This window comes from Rhopalosiphum padi, chromosome 2 (assembly GCF_020882245.1).
Source record: "Rhopalosiphum padi isolate XX-2018 chromosome 2, ASM2088224v1, whole genome shotgun sequence".
Taxonomy (NCBI): Eukaryota; Metazoa; Arthropoda; class Insecta; order Hemiptera; family Aphididae; genus Rhopalosiphum; species Rhopalosiphum padi.
This window is the reverse complement of record NC_083598.1, coordinates 29,285,632-29,302,986: the sequence shown is the minus strand read 5'-3', so window position 1 is coordinate 29,302,986 and position 17,355 is coordinate 29,285,632. Positions and strand designations below refer to the sequence as shown.

General features: G+C 24.9%; 1 protein-coding gene across 3 annotated transcripts; it reads right to left on the bottom strand.

Annotated features, from left to right (window-relative positions):
* Positions 1–854: 854 nt before the first annotated feature.
* Positions 855–17,016, bottom strand: LOC132919729 (uncharacterized). 3 transcript variants are annotated; one of them, XM_060981532.1, is made up of 11 exons: positions 16,679–17,016; positions 11,140–11,233; positions 9,883–10,000; positions 9,098–9,308; positions 8,326–8,504; positions 7,664–7,832; positions 7,415–7,584; positions 5,322–5,445; positions 5,041–5,247; positions 4,020–4,250; positions 855–1,652 (listed from the first exon to the last, which is right to left on the bottom strand). In XM_060981532.1, the coding sequence occupies exons 1-11, from the start codon at positions 16,785–16,787 to the stop codon at positions 1,498–1,500; spliced, it is 1,767 nt and encodes a 588-aa protein (XP_060837515.1). In that variant the 5' UTR covers positions 16,788–17,016; the 3' UTR covers positions 855–1,497. The 3 variants fall into 3 exon arrangements, with proteins under 3 accessions (XP_060837515.1, XP_060837514.1, XP_060837516.1); XM_060981531.1 differs by having other exon boundaries at positions 11,140–11,236; positions 16,679–17,015; XM_060981533.1 differs by lacking the exon at positions 16,679–17,016 and adding an exon at positions 11,422–11,579 and having other exon boundaries at positions 11,140–11,236.
* Between the last annotated feature and the right edge of the window lie 339 nt (positions 17,017–17,355).

The window sequence follows — 17,355 nt, the reverse complement described above, 5'->3', positions numbered from 1 at the left end:
ATTACAATATTTTTGTTTTAATCACCTAAACTATAATTAATATGATTGCTAAATAAAGTCGAAAATTAGTTCATGAGTTGTTCTTATGGGCTATATATAGCTTATATTTTAAATTATTTAAATAAAACTTTTTACTCAATGGTCTCTATATAACATGACATAGCATAATATACGAAAAGTAAAATACTTACTTCAGAAACAATAAAATTAATATTTATAAAAATATATATTAGTAATCGGTGTATAATAAGTAATTAAACTTCTGTGAGAATATTTATAAAGAAGATTCACAGCAACAGCAGTCACATTCATTGAGATTAAAAGGACGTTACAAAATAATAATAATGGTTATCGAATTGACCTATTCAAATTTAAGAGTATATAAGAATATTATCCATTTATTCCCACAATTTTATTTATATATTATATTAATTTTTAGGCAAATAAATAAAAAAATTACAACTTCAGTATGCTTATAACTTGCTTCAAAATTAAAGTATCATAAAAAGCCTATATGGAGCCCCAGGATAATATTTTTATCTCTCGTATTATATATTTATATATAAAATTAAATCGTGCTATTTGGCTATTAAATAAATAGCCAAATAAAAATCTCTTATATTGACTTACCACCTACCGGGGGCGTATTTAAGGTAGGGGCTCATGGGGCCCGTGATCCCCCTCCCCCATTCACCATATTTTATACTTATTTTTAACATATTATGAGATATTTTACAACTCTACGCCCCATGTACGCAAATTTGAATTTTTTGTTTGTGCCCCCCCCCCCAATAAAACATTTCTAAATACGCCCCTAAGATCTACCACCTACATGTTAAACTAACTAAATACAATTTATTATAAAACATATTATTAGTTTTATTAACCGAACGTTGTCAATATTAGTAATACAGAAAGAGAAGAAGTTTAAAAAAATAAAATAAAACAAAATAAAACAAAATATGGCCAACCAATTACACAAAAACCCGGGACCACAAATAGAAACAAATAAACAAAATAACACTTTTTTGACTAACCATATTACTTACATCAAATATTAATCCATAAACATTAAGAACAACTATTGAAAATAAAATCCAAAGAATATAATATATAAAAATAATGTATATAGTAATTTAAATTTAGCTGATAATCACTATTTAGTTGAGCTTAAGATAAAATAAAAAAATATATTTTTATAGGATACGGATATTCAATTTTGTCTATACAGAAGCAAATTTATCATTATATAAAATAAATTATAAGTACGTGAGAACTGATAATATATTATACATTATTATATTTTTTTTACATATTGCAATGGTTACAAACAATACAAACTGAAATAATAAATAATAACTAATTCTTAAAAAAATTAGATTTACATGTAACATTCATATTTAAAACTATTACAGCCTATGTCTTATCATATACCTTAAGAATATTGTTGGAGATCAAGATTAATACGGTAACAATGATTGAAATATTTCAACATAATCAAGCCAAAAAAAATTCTGGTCCTATGAAATTTCCACATTTAGGAAAGTCTTCAGGTACTTGAGGAAAATTTCCAGAAGGATTTGTCACTCTAAATATCAATGATAAGCCACTGGACCATTCGGAAGTTTTTTCACTCCTGAATAACCAATATCCTGAAACATACAATTAGTTATTTTTAGTGGCATATTATTTAAACAATAATTAAAACAATTAATGTTATGGAAATATTGACTTTTATTATTTGGAAGTTTAATTTCATGTATTTTTATATTTTGTGTACTTTTAATCCGACAATTTTTACCAATATTAAATAAACTAAACTTGATCATCGGAACAATGTTTCGTTTATAATTATGTTATAGCTTTATATTTTTACGTTTTACCTATTTATTATACGTACAACATTTTAAAGACTCATTGATTGTAGTACATATTACATTTTTAGACTAAAAATTTAGTTTAAAATTATCAGGTGGATGAAAACTTAGATCTTCTTTAAATTACATGTTTTATATTTTTCTAATTTTAGGTAATTATTTTATTGGTAAAACAGTTATATTCCCGTTTATGGTATCAGTAATCACTAATAATATAAGAAATGTGGACAGATGGATATCGCTTAGCTGTATCTAAGGTTCGAGGGGGAAACTATAGAATACTGTATGAATATGAAGTGTTAAATTCGTTTTAATATTGCTATTAAAGTAATTTATTTTATTATTAATATATAATGGTAAGTTAATTTAATTCTTTCCGAAAATATTGCATTTTTTTAATAATATTAAATATATATTTAATATTTATACCATATTGTATTATAAAGTGATTCACTTGAAGTATAAAGAATTTTGTATTATAATTTTTAAATCCGAAATATAAAAAGAAATAATGAGTTTATACCAACAAAATTGATTGAAAATTTCAGTAATTTTAACGAATTTCGTCAAAATGTTTGAACTTCAATATCCTATTTGTAAATTCATAAATACACTATTATTTTAAATAATCTTAGAGATAAAGGACGTAGATGTAAAACAGACTTTTAAAAACTAGTTCCTAAAATGCTTATTTTACGAGATAAATTATTATCAACATGGATAATTTATTATCAGAACCATATCTATACCATCAACATTAATATTTTAATCAAATTAGCGTTAGTTTAAACTTTAAATTAAATATTAAAAAGAGCTTATCAAAAAAGATTAATTATAATTTAGACTTTTCCTTTTATTAGTAAATATGGAAAAGTATAATTATTAAATAAATTATTACCATTAATTATTTTACAATTGTTTTATCTAACAATAAACCATAATAGTTAAAACTTTTTTTTAAGATATGATGACATTTTTTCTTTTATACGTGTTAAATATTTTAAGTTTATAAAAGAGATGATAAAAATCAAACTTTAAAAAAATGATAAAACCAATCTAAAAAAAATGTAAATGTATCTCTTTAATCTAAATGTGTTTAATGTTTAAAAGTTGAACGACTAAAGTTTCACATTTTTTTAAAGTGCCTTTAAATTCTCTCAAAGTTTATACAAAAATGTATATTTGTTTAAAAAGATTTTATAATAAAAAACCAAGACTGGATATAGAATTCTCAAGATTTGCGCATATAGGATAGTGGTGTCTTGTAATATTTAATTTGAAAGTGATAAAAAAATGCCATTCCATAAAAATAATCCAAATAAGTTGAAACTTTTTTTTCTAGCATTGTTTTTCCATTTTTCTATCAGTTCTATGAATACTTAAATTTTTCTTAAAATTGGTAACGGTAATTTAAGAGTTGGAAAAACTGTTGAAAAAATTGATAAATTTTCATTTTAAATGTACCATTTGGATTCAATTTCAGATCCATAAATTAAAACAGTATTATAAGAAACTTAATTAATAATCTTTTTTTAATAGAGATAAGTTTTTATAATAAATGATACAATTAAAAAAAAATGCATTCAAAATTAAAAAATCAAATATAATTATATATTACGACCTATTTTTAGTAGGTTTGTAATTCTGTAAATATTAAATTTGCAAAAATATTAGATCTAACACTTAAAATATTTTAATATTTTTTAAAACTCATTTATAAATCATCTTTTAATTTATTGCTATTTGTATTCATAAAATATTAAAAATATTTTTTCTCCTCAATGTTCACGACCAAGAAATATTTATAGCTTAAAACATAATAATTTAAAAATGAAAACAACTCATTGTGTTTTTTTAATTTGTGGAAAAAATAATATGTTTTTAATGAATTTTTTAATAAATATGAAGAGTGTACTATTAAAATTGTCGTCTTGAGCAATGGAATGACATTTTAATACAAAAGCGTTTATATTAATACGGGGTTTTCGCCCTTTTGTGTATATTAATTTACAAAAGATCTGTTTATAAAGACCTTTTTTGTATTAATAAATATTAATGTTTTTACTTAGGACGTGGTTTCCTTGTACATGAGATTGGAATCTTACTATTAAGGTTAAAGTTAGGTTAACGGTAGATCATTACCGGGATTGTCAGCGATAAATCGTACAACAGATACACCTGCTGCTGGCACGACAACGCTGTTTTTCAGCACCGACCTATCGAGTTTCCTGTGTACTAAATGCCCATCACTGTCTAACTTCTTTGCATGATCCGCTGACTTTACGAACGCTTTGCTCCTCTGGCCGACCACGTAGAAACTGTGTCCATGCAAATAAAACGAATGGGATCTATCCGTTTTGAACAGCGTGTGCTCTAAGAAAAAATATTATTATTTTAACAAATGATTATTATAGTTTAGCAGTTTAACTCTAAGATAATCACATGATAATATAATATACTAATACTTATATATATATATTTCATGTTTTAAAGTATAAAATATAATTCTTATACGTAAAACAAATGTGTACAATATAATATTATGATTCGATAAAAATACCATTGTAATAACAAATTTATATTTTATTTATTTCATTTTTGTAGTATTAAAAATAAAAATTTCCTAATTTTCAAATCATAATATCAAAGAAGCAACTGTTTCATATATTTCATGGTTATTCTAGGTATAACGCAAACGTAATTTATACACAAATGTGTAGTATATATATATATTCGTATAATATCAACCATTAACACAAGATACGCGTTGACTGAAAATATATGTTATACTTGTATATTAAAGAAATCAAATTTCATATTATGTTTTATATGTATATTGTATAGGTTTTTTTATTGTTACATTTACAAGTAACAAATCAACATAACAAACACTGTATCTAGTTGACAAAATTCTTGTAAAAATCGATTTGTGAAAATCACAAAACTTTCTTGATAACTAGCTCAGTTACGCATTTATAAAAATATATTGAATATACAACATATATATATTTCAGTTCTCGGCGTGGTCACATCGTATACATGGTTTTTTATTATTTATGTGAATTGAGATTTACAATAACAATAATATTCATATGATTATATTTCAGGACTGATTTAATCATAATAAGATGTGTGTATATATGTGTATTACACTATTATGTACCTGTATCGAAAATAACTAATTCCGTAGCAGTACCCAACGGTAAGTCAATGACATGCGTACACTCGCAAGATGTGATACTAGACCGGCATTTGAGTGGTACATTTTCTGCATTGCACACTATCACATCTTCAGGCTGTTGCAATAGCAGCGGAGCGGAAGGTAGCACCATTGACATATTGTTGAAATTCGGCAATGACCAGCTTCCTTCTGCAAACGTTCGTAAGTTATTTATTTATAGTTATATCGATCGTTTAATATTGTATTTTCATTTGTATACTTACCACCAAGTTGATATTGAATCGAAGAAAATCCCAAATATATTGTATTTTTCAATTTAACTGCAGACAACTCGTAAGGTAAGCTTGTTAGACTTGTAATGGACAAGCGCCGATCCCCGCGTTCAGTCTTATTATTAATTAGAATTCAAAAATATTAAAATGTTGTAAATGATTATGTTTTAGGATAATAAGATTAGTGATGAAATATCATACATATTTTTGATCAAAATAATAAACGCTCGTGAATACTGAATAGATTATAGTCTATATGTTAGTTTACTCCATAACCAAAACAGACATACAAAACAAATTAAACAAAACAGCGTTTGTGTTTTTAAAAACAATTTAAATTACCCAGTATATTTAATGGGAAAGTTGAGTTTTTATTTTGTTTTTTTTTACTATGCGTGCATCCAACAACATACATCCTATTATAATTTATAATGATAGTTACAAAAAACATAATACAAGGAATCGATTAATCAAATACAAGTACTTTGAAATAAATCACACTATACTACTATAGTTTTTGATTTAGTTAATGTTCTTTAATTATTTAATGTTTATAAAATTGTAAATTGTACAGTGCAATTCCATTGTTTTTCCATCTATAGAAATTAATAATTGCTATCAATATGAAAGTGCATAATCAGCCGGGGATAATATTATTCATACTCGCTAGTAAAATTGAATGGATTAATAGTCTGTAAATGTGATTTGGATGAGCTCCAACATTATTATAATAGAATAAAGAGAAATTCCTGTGTATGGAGCCTTTTTTAACGATAGCTTATTTGTTTATCGGGAATACAATAAAATTGCAGTTTGAATCACAGCGGCTGTTCATTAACCTATAATTATCAAGACTTTAGATAGGTAATTAATAAAAAAATTTCATAATCTATCGAATTCTAAAGGAAAAATTAAATATTATTTTTAGAATCATATTATGATAACTAATAACTTTATTATGCGTCGGGCATATAAAAATACTTTCAGAACACTTAAATCAAAAAAAAATATTATACAAGAGACCGTTAGACCAACATTTGTTTTCTCTGACTATTTCCCATATAATATAGGAACAAAGATAGTTCGTTTTCTACGAATGACTCTCTGATTCAATTTAAGGTAAAGGCACCTATTATATATTATACTATATACAGAAGAATATTTTCTGTGCATTTACCGGATAGATTTTTATAAGTTATTAATGGTTAAAAATAATCAAAGTTATTTTGAATTAAAACATGCTTATATTTATAAAAAAATATATTCGGTCAATGCACAGAACATATTCTTCTTTATAAAAAAAATAATAATAAACCAGGTGGTCTTCAATCTTTTTATGCAACGAGCCATATATTATTTTCTACTGATCTCGCGGACCGTATTTGTAGTAAAAACGTGTATTTTGAACAACAATTTATTTTTATTATTATATTTTTTTTAATTACATTTTAAATTTCAAACTATTATTATTATTAAAACATAATAGATTAACATTTTTCAATTTTGAATTACAAGTTATTTATTTTATTTTTAGTGTGATAGCTAACATTGTTTTTTATTAACTAATTTTTCTATGTTTTGTTGGATCCGAAACCATGTAATCCTCAACGAGTTTTATAAGTGAATGTCATTTAAATTATTTAACCGAGCTATAGTTTTCAATTTGACAATTTTCATTCGTGAAATAGAAAAGATACATGCTATATTTCAAATGTGATCGCAGGCCGTGGGTTGAATACCCCTACCCTGAACTGAACTAGAGAGCCGTAATCGTGGAAATACAGAATATCTTTGTACTTTGTTTCTTTGTTCCTATATATTATATGGGAAGTCGACAGAAAAATGCATTGTCGGTGTAGCAACTCCCTTAATATTAAAATTATTATATGAATTTCTAATAAATTTTTAATTTAAAATTGAAAACATAGATATATTATAAGTCATACATTATTTATAAAATGTTAATTATTATTAAAAATCATTTTAATATTTAAAATTTAAAAATGAAAACAAAAATATGACAAATAAAATATTTAATATTTTATTTACCATATTTTTTTCACATGAACTCAACATATACTCACATGTTGTACAACATTGTTTGTATCTGAAATAATATTATTTGATGTCGAGTTGTATTGTATATACAATGTGTGTGTGTGATTAGTGCTCTTACAGTGACCCTCTGAACTAACCATCATGTCAAAAATTCCTTGATTTTTGTTTGTTGTTAAAATGAAGTCTAATGTTTCACCTTTAAATACACAGAAATAGGAGTGTTTTAAACTAAATATATTTTACAACTGTATAAATATGTTTGTTTAACACTTAACCTGGTTCAACTTGAATAACATCAACTGGTTTAGGTTCAATCGCATGGCCGTCTACTGATATAACTGTTATATGATGTTTATGCACTTTTATTTCTATTGGACATTGCGAAACTCCTCCTGTATTTATTATTCTGAATCTATACTTGCTATTATTTTGTACTGTGATTGACTAAAATCAATAAAAAAAACCAATATATTTTTAATTTTGCAATTTTTCAATTTAGGTAATATAAGATGTATTAAATTATTCAAGGTTTTTCGATAAATTGTGTTTTATTTCGATCAGTGGCCACCGAGTCGTGCACATTTTACGCACATGCTTTATTTAAAAAATATAAGTATTGGTGAATGCATGTATGCATATACAAGTAATATGTTCTTGGAATATAAATTTGCCGTTCACTAGAACTGTTTAATATTAATATTATTAATTATTATAATGTTTGGTATAGGTTTTCTTAGCCTTCGAATATTAGGCGATAACCGGTATACATATAGGTATATGGTAGTTTTTTTACGTGTAGGTAATAAAAATTAACTATAACATCGCCACTAATCATACGAATTTCTAATTAAACGACAAATTCGTGTATCAATTTCAATTTCTATATAGATTCTTATCTTTTTTTTCAAGATTAGATATCTTGAGTAGTTTCATTTACCGTGTTCGATGCGATTCCATTTATACGCATTTCATTGAAACCATTTTGAGTCATTGTCGTATATTCTACAAGTAAAACGTGTGGGATTTCATCAAAGTCATAAATGGAGACATGTGGTTCTTTTCTTTTGGACTGCTTCACTATAAATGCTCCAAATACTCTATCGGACAACTCGTCGCCTATTTATAAATATAAGATCATATGGATAATATTATAATAATTATAAATTATAAAGATTAGATACAAAAACTATAGCCACAATATAAATAAATAAATATAGATATAGAATGATGCATACAGCGAATTATTTTACAAACATATACAGAACCATATTATATAATATATAGTAATTGTGCGTAAAGAATTGTAAAAGTATAAATGTATAAACATCTATTATTAAAAGAAAATTTTGTATAATTGAAACAAAAATTAATGTTTTTTTTTATTTTGTTTAGTTAAATCGATATAGATACATGCGTAGGCGCAATTCGAGTTTCAAATTTGGAGGCTATTATAATTTGCATTTATGTACTGTGTGTATGCTTCCTGAGATATATTGTATATATATATATATATATATATATAAAGGTGGAAGAGGATATACAAACCATTTTGGAGGGCTATGATTGATTTTAAGGGAGCTTAGCCCCCCAAGCACCCTTAAATTTCGCTTATAGATACATAGTTTTAACTCTAAAAATTTTATGATTTGTAGTAAGAACAAATTAAATTAAGAAATTTACTTTAATTCTCGTGAATTTTATTATTTTACCCGACAATATTTGCCACCAGTGAGTTCCTGCTTGAGCCGCTCTAAATTTATATTGAAATGTTGTATGTGGTAATATTGGACATTGTGTTACCATAGGTGCACCATCCATTACTGGAGTCTCTTTTTGCCACTGACCTCTCCAGTGTACCGAAACACTATGACCAGGTATTCGATTAACAACATCTATCACCATTATATCATTTTCACAAACCTGTAATTAAATAATATATTTTTATTATTCAATACTACAAATCTACAGTTGATAAATAAAATAATGATGCATATTTTTTATCAAAAACTATTTAGACTATATGACTAGGATTTTTATATTCTGATGTACTGAAAAGTATAAATATCTTATGACATACAAATTCTAATATTATAAAACATAAAATGAGTACTAATTATATATTCTCTAAATAGCAGTCTACAAAGGCAAATTATTATAATAGGTATGATATTTCATTAAACTTATGAATAAAAAAAGAAAAAAATTATGTATTTTACAAATTTATATAAATAAATGTATATATTTTTCTTTAATAAATATTATTTTAACTCTTTGCACGCTAAAAACTAAAGTTATTATTATAATTTAAGTACGTCATACTATATCATATCATATATTTCTATACGTGCATTATTAATATCGAATATAATATGTTATTGTATTTTATATACTACCGGCAGATAGGTATAACTTATAAATATTATGTACCTATTTTAAAATTATTTAATTATTCAATTAATAATTATAGATTGGGTAATAAAATCATCAAACATACTCTTATAGATGGACCAGGAACTTGTCTATTAGCAGTAATAATTTTCTCTGAAAATCTATTGCAATAAATGTTATTTTGGCATTCCGTTTGATTGTTGGAGGAACACTTTTGACAATTGCTAAAATATAATTATTTTATAAGTTAATTTATCATAACTTACTTTATTAATAATAAGTAACACTAATTTTAAAACATGTATAATCATATATTCATTATACACTTTTCACACGTATAGAAAGTAGTAAGTACTATATTAAATCTTATAATTAATATAACTACGAATTAAATAAAAATGTTTTGACTTCACGCTGATTTTGAGTATGATGTTCAAAAGTGACACAACACCCGCAGTGTCGTATAAGTTGCATACTTTCAACGGGGAATGGTTAACTCCTACAAATTTAGGTAATCTCCTACCTACAAAAGATAGTGTTAATTCCTACAAAAGGTAGTGTTAAATCCTACAAAATAATTTAATAATTAAAAAAATATGGATATTTTATCAGGAAGCAAAGCAAATACAAATAGTATATAATTTGTATTCTTAAAACCATGAAAAGTAAATAATTGCAGAAAATATTTTGTACAATAATATTAAATATACCGTCTATAATAATATTTTTTCGTTAGAACAGAAAAATTTTAAATTTTCTATACAAGAAAATATTACGATATGGGTATTTTGATCATTTGATAAAACAAATCGTTCAAAGTGATTTGTTTTAATATCCATTAAATTTATCATATCGTGAACTTTAACAATACTTTTAAACAAAAGTGACAATATTGATTTATACATATATTATACACATTTCATCTAATATGTATAATAATTAAGATCAGTTGTATTTAGTTATGATTATTTTTAATTGTTTGAGCACTTAGAGCTCTTCAGTTCCAAAATCTTGTACTCAAGTAAAAATGTTAGAGTTAGAGTAAACACGACGACATTTTAAAATTAAATTACTAGTACTGAAGTAGACCCAGAAGAGTCTACCATCGGAAAAGTTTACAATTGCCCGTTTAAATTTGCCCCTTTCAACTTAACAAATTTACATTTAACAGAACCCATTCTTAAAAATTATACTATTGTAAAAACCAATGTACAAACAATGATAATGTTCTAACTTTCCAGTTTGATAATAGAACAATTCACTTTAATGACTAATAACACATTGACACAAAGTATTTACATTTTTTTTAAATAAATAGTAGTGATAAATTATATAAAAAATATTATATTAAACATTTTTTTACTTTTGAATATTTTGAGTCTCCAGCACAATTTTATATCTGCAAATTAACGGCCAATCCAGTTCATGACATTCTCTATCACAATTTTGTTTTGAAGCTTCTAGAAAAGTATTATAAATATTATCATGATTATTCTTTAACTGTCGTAATAACTTAATAACTATACTAAATCCTTAAAACTACCTAATACTTATGCCCAACGTTATATACTCATATTATTTGTGTTTTACATAATTCATTAATTGTTTTCATTAAATTCTTAGCACAGTGGTTGTAAGTACTCACTTGGTAAATCCGTATTCCATAAAACTAACCCAGTAATCGTAACTACGCCTAACACTACTGAAATTCTACTTTTTAAACCTTTTAACTGTCTTACTGAAGCCATACTTCACTCTAGCTCCTACACATGTATAATGCGCTATCCTCGGAAAACGACTATTGTCACAATTTCCCTTTCGATAAATACTATCCTATCTAACATTAGTATTACACACTTGATGCATTGTTAAGTCTTAACTTTCTCCCACTGATTATTTTACTATTTTAAAATCACAATACCCCAAATAAAAAACTATTGCATCTATTATTCATTGTATTGTATAGTTATATTCTGGATACAATACAAATGCAATTTATACATAAATTAGTATTATATTATTACATAACTACACAAGAAAATTAGTTGTTATATATTGATGTTATTGTACGTTATCTGAAAATGCATTATTTATTTTTTTTATTATTTTTTATTATAAAGTGTTCCTGACAGAGTCATCTAACTTATTGATAATCTTAATTAACATTTTAGCAGTTTAACAATTGATAATGCATAATTATTCACAAATTATTTACAAATCATTTAAAACATGAGTATATAATATTTGAAAAAAAATTGGATAGAAACATAACTATAAAAATAAATTAAATTATATAAGAGTAGAATTACTGGTGTTGAGACAGGGCATCATGAGGACATCCGTCCACGCTTGAGTCGTCGAAGGGTAGGCTTTATCACTGAGTTTAAAGTATTTCACGCTTTTTGCAGAAAATGCATAACAATATATTCGTACATTTAAGAAAACTCAAAACAAATTTAATGTAATATAATAATATTTGTATTCCTTCATGAGTCATGACACAACATAACAAACACGATAATTATTATTAAAATAAGTCCAAGTAGGTTATCAACTTGTAAATCAGTTATTACAAAAATAATCTAATTTTTATTTTATAATTTATAGTATTTATTAAAATAATGAGTATACGTACAACTCATATCACGACCAAACACGTATGGTTTTTTTTTTAATGTATGTTTTTATTTTAACCTTGAATTACTTACTCAGCTTACCCTGTAGTTACATGTGGCATAAATAGACATCTGCAGCACTCTGATATAAAGGAGTACCGTGACCATCAGGGAGTGCCAAATAGGTACAATACCTCACATCCCAAATCTCAATTTTTAAGATGTATGATGAAAACCGTATCCTATGCTTATTTGTTCATAATTCAACAAAAAAATATTATTCTACTATACTAATAATATTTTTACTCTTTTATTGGTCGATTTAAAATAAAAATCGTAATATTATAGTATTAGCTAAAAACAATGTTATATTTTATAGTTTTATACAACATATAATATTTTCATTTATTTAAATAACATTTAATAACTTTAAATAATTATCATAATATATTTTTTTTTACATTGGATTATATAGACACAGAAGGCACATGTAGTAGGTACATACAATAATTTAATAACAACACCATCTATACATAAAATGGTTAAAATATGTATTACTTAAGTATATTTTCCTAAATCTTGTTGATGTGCGCCATTAAGGAAGTAGAAATGAATTGTAAATTTAGTTAACGTTTAATAGCTAATATATTGATTTATATATTATATAATAGATATAATTATGTAGATATTAATACTCACAATCAATAATCCAAATTAAAATACATGATCGATTCAACTTAACATTATTTTGTATTGTTAAAATATAAGTTATCTTATTACATATTACATTTCATTAAAATATCCATTAATCATCAAGATATTATATATTTTTTCACAGATCGATTGGCTGTCAAAAGTAGGCCTTTGAACCATATTATAATGTATATAACCCGAACCCGCTATAAAATATAATTTTCCTCGATTTAAAATTTTTTTTATAAAACAAACTTTATTTATCGTTACTAAATAATATCTTATCTTATGTAGCTAGTTACAACTTACTTGAATTTCGTATTAAGCCTTATATGTTCACTTTATAACAATGATCTCTATATGTGTATACTGTTAAATTGATAGATAGGCAAGGGTTTATTTAATTCGTACATTCTTTTTGATAAAATACTTATTTAACATAAATTTATTTTATTAATATTTTTTTCATAAGATAGGTATATTCAAATTGAATTTGATAAGTTATACTTTATTATGATAATAAGACCAATTTTAATTTATAATTATAATTATTAGTATTATTTATGCTCACTGACTAACCATGGTAATACATTTATCATAAAATAGTACCTAAGATTTATAAATTTACAATATTTACTAGCAATCCTTCTTGATTTTAAATTTAACTATTTTCGTTTTAAAACTTCCACATTATTTTGGTTAATATAATATAATATTATATTAATTCAATGTTTGGAAGGAACGAGTTTCAAAGGAAACAAATTCCGTTTTAATGAAAACCCGTTGAACTAATTTATTTTTATAAAAAAAGGAATTCATTCCTTTTTATAAGGAATATGCCATATACTGTATATAGGTGTAAGATGTATATTCATTTCATTCAGCGTGAACCAGCTTTTAGTTTTATAAACAATTAAATTACTACAAAATGAAATGCTTCAACTCATATTTCTTCGCTTGTGTTTATTAATTATGTTGGATCTCCGGTAAAATTATTTGAATCAAATTCTGATGTATTATCATGTACATATGCATACAGTGAGAAAATATCCACTGAAGAATAATGTCCTAAAAATAAATAAACTAAAAAAGTAAGCCATAGTTCATATAGTTAGGAATATAATTATTATTTATAACTATGTTCTATGAAATAAAATGTAATTTTAATTTAATTCATGTATAAATATGTATATATGAATTAAATTAATTCAAATTACTTTTTATATGGACACAACTGTAATCGATCACTGTTCAAAAATCTTTTATTTTAATTTATCATAACTTTGTAAGAAGTGTTTAACGTTTAAAAATATTGAGGCAGATATTAACTATAATAAATAACTATTTATTTAAGGATTATTGCTGGAGAGATGTCGAAATAGATCTCGGATCTATGTTAATTAATTTTTCACTTATTAAAACGCTGTTTAAACCAATAATTGAACTTCTTGATTGTTCCCAATTCGAATACTATACTGCTGCATGTAATAAGTATGACACCTATCTATGTTTTGTCTTTCAAAAATATATAGGTACACTGTCTGTCTACTGTGTGTATATATACGAAAACTATATTAAAATTTCCCATTGAGATTGGTATGAATACCTACAAATATATAATTAAATACCTAATGGCTAAAACCAATTGTATTCGGAAAGTTTTTGCGGCATACCTACATAATAGATAAGCACATTCATTAATGATAAAAAAAATGTAACTAAAACAAGAAAACGTACATAAAACAACTTATTTCAAAGATTTGAATGTATTATGTATAACATTTTAAGCTAGAGGGAACTTCAGAATAAAGAAAGGGTGAGCCTTATTATAGAATAACAATTTAATTTTTGTATAAAAAAATTTTTAAATTCTTCCTAATATTAATTAATTTTAGTATCCTAGCTCAATCATATGAACTTGTTTTTTTTTTAATTAATTTTTGTAATATAAATTGGATTGTAACAGGAACTATTTTTTTTTATACATAAAACTTAGCATACTTTTATCACTAAACTCTCAAATGCACGCCATTTTAATTGGTTGATGCAATAAAATAATTATTTTATCTTTATAAAATGTATGCTTACGTAAATATAATACAAAATTAATAACGCTGAGATTACTTCAAGATATGATACATAATTCCATCTCTTTTAGTACCTATATAGTGACTTATACAACTCAACAGTTGGCGGTCATAAAGCCTATAGGAGGTTGCAGATCCCTCGTAAACACAGAAATTAAATTAATAAATAGTTATGATAGAAAGAATTTGATGCTAAAGAATTTTTTTTGTAATGTTAATCAAATTATTTTCCACGTAAATAATACAATTTTAATTTAAGAAAAATATTCAGTCTTTTTTAATATAATGATAAAGGTCCTATGGCCTATCAATTTGGATATACTTTAAGAGCCCCTAAGTCCTAATGGACTCGGCATAAATACGTCACTGACTTCTATCTTTCTCACACAAATTTTGTACAGATTTTAATTAATGTCCATTTTGAATTTTCTGTATTCATGTGACTTTGTTTTTATTTTTATTGAACCCATACCACGTTTACAAAATGGTTTATTATATACTATCATTTCAAATTTCAATACCATATAGTATTATTTACTAATACTAGCTTGGTAGTGACTATTATAGATTGTAGCGTAAAGGTATTGTATTTTTGATGAGCGATTCTAATTGCAATCGTTATAGCTTTCACTCGTTTATTAATATGACACTGATGATATTTTCACCAGACTTTAAAACGTTTGAATTAATATAGTCAATTTTGCAACTGTGGCTTTCTCAAATCTCAATGCCCATCTATGTATAAAGATATAATAGACACTTAAACTCATTCTTTATTATAAAATAATAAAAATACATAGGTAATTATAGTTATTGAAAAATAATCATAGTCATTCGTAGAAAATTAATAAATAACATCGATGGGACGACCATCTATGTGTATTATGTACCTACTTATCGACGAAGTATTAAAATAAATAAGAAACGTCAAACGTGAATGACCAGGCGTTTAAGTCACAGTATATTTTACCTTGGCTAAATTGACTAATACTTAGTTTAAAACATATATTCAAGGAAAATTATGTCTATAATATAACACAGATAGGTACAAAATGTAGCCATGTAGATAACCTCAACTTTTGTTAAATCCACTCAATTATTACTCTCATTTCAATAAAATCGTTATGTTTTCATTTTTGAAGTATATTATAAATGTATATTGTATATTATTATAATATAACATATTATTGAAAGACCCCAAATATAGAATATTTGACTTAATTAAATATGTTTATTTTAATATCTGTCACATATTAGTATTAGTATAAGTATATACATACTATATTTACAAATCTATGTATTAAACGTGTATAATCTTAATAATTCAAAACTTCCTATAATGCCTATAACATATTTATTTTTATTTTTTAGATATTCGCACACATTTTAGTATAGACTATAGTTAGGTATTTATTATAAAATATACAAAATCAACAACACCATTAAGGATATGAATATTTAAAATACATATAGATATATTACTAAAGTATTCATTAAATATAATTACCAAGATCGGGAATAGGCGTATAATAGATTATAGTGACCACAACTGATAGAAGACCAACTAAAATAGATAACCGTAGCATGCACGCGCACAAAAGATTACTTTCGGTCATTTTTTTATTTTTAATTCACAGGCCGATTCAAATTAAAATTAAAACACTATCTTATTTTAATTTTACTTTTATTCGTAAATCACTATTAATTCTCACATATATAAAATCAATTTTGTTTTGACCCGTTATAATTATATTATTATTATATTACTTGTTAACGCATTAAGCAAGAGCAACTCACTAGTGAAACTTCGACGTGATGCCTGAAGACTGGACCATGCTACACGAGAATATAAAAGTAGGCCAACCGTACAAACAGCAAGCTATTACATCAATACTCAATGATATAACAATTTATTATACACTGACTGCCGAATACATTCAAGGGTGACGTTTACAACAAGTGAATTATTTTTATTAGGCCAAAACAAGCACGTGTTAATTATTATTGTGGGTATACACTTGATTGTAAACGTACCTTCAAGTAATTGAGATAAAATGGATTTTAATTCCCAATTAATATTTTTGATTTTTATGTAACTAATATAGTTACTTAAAAAAAAGTATGTTACCTATTTATCTACAAACGAATAAACAAATGTTGTTTTAAATTCTGTTCAAAACCCGC

What these genes read in the sequence shown, in the direction of transcription:
- LOC132919729 (XM_060981531.1), bottom strand. Translation starts at nt 16,787, where the DNA reads ATGACCGAAAGTAATCTTTTGTGCGCGTGCATGCTACGGTTATCTATT. An exon ending in TTCCTGGTCCATCTATAAGA is followed by an intron (nt 9,309 to 9,882) that starts GTATGTTTGATG and finishes ATTTAATTACAG; the next exon opens with GTTTGTGAAAATGATATAAT. An exon ending in TGTTATTCAAGTTGAACCAG is followed by an intron (nt 7,585 to 7,663) that starts GTTAAGTGTTAA and finishes GTGTATTTAAAG; the next exon opens with GTGAAACATTAGACTTCATT.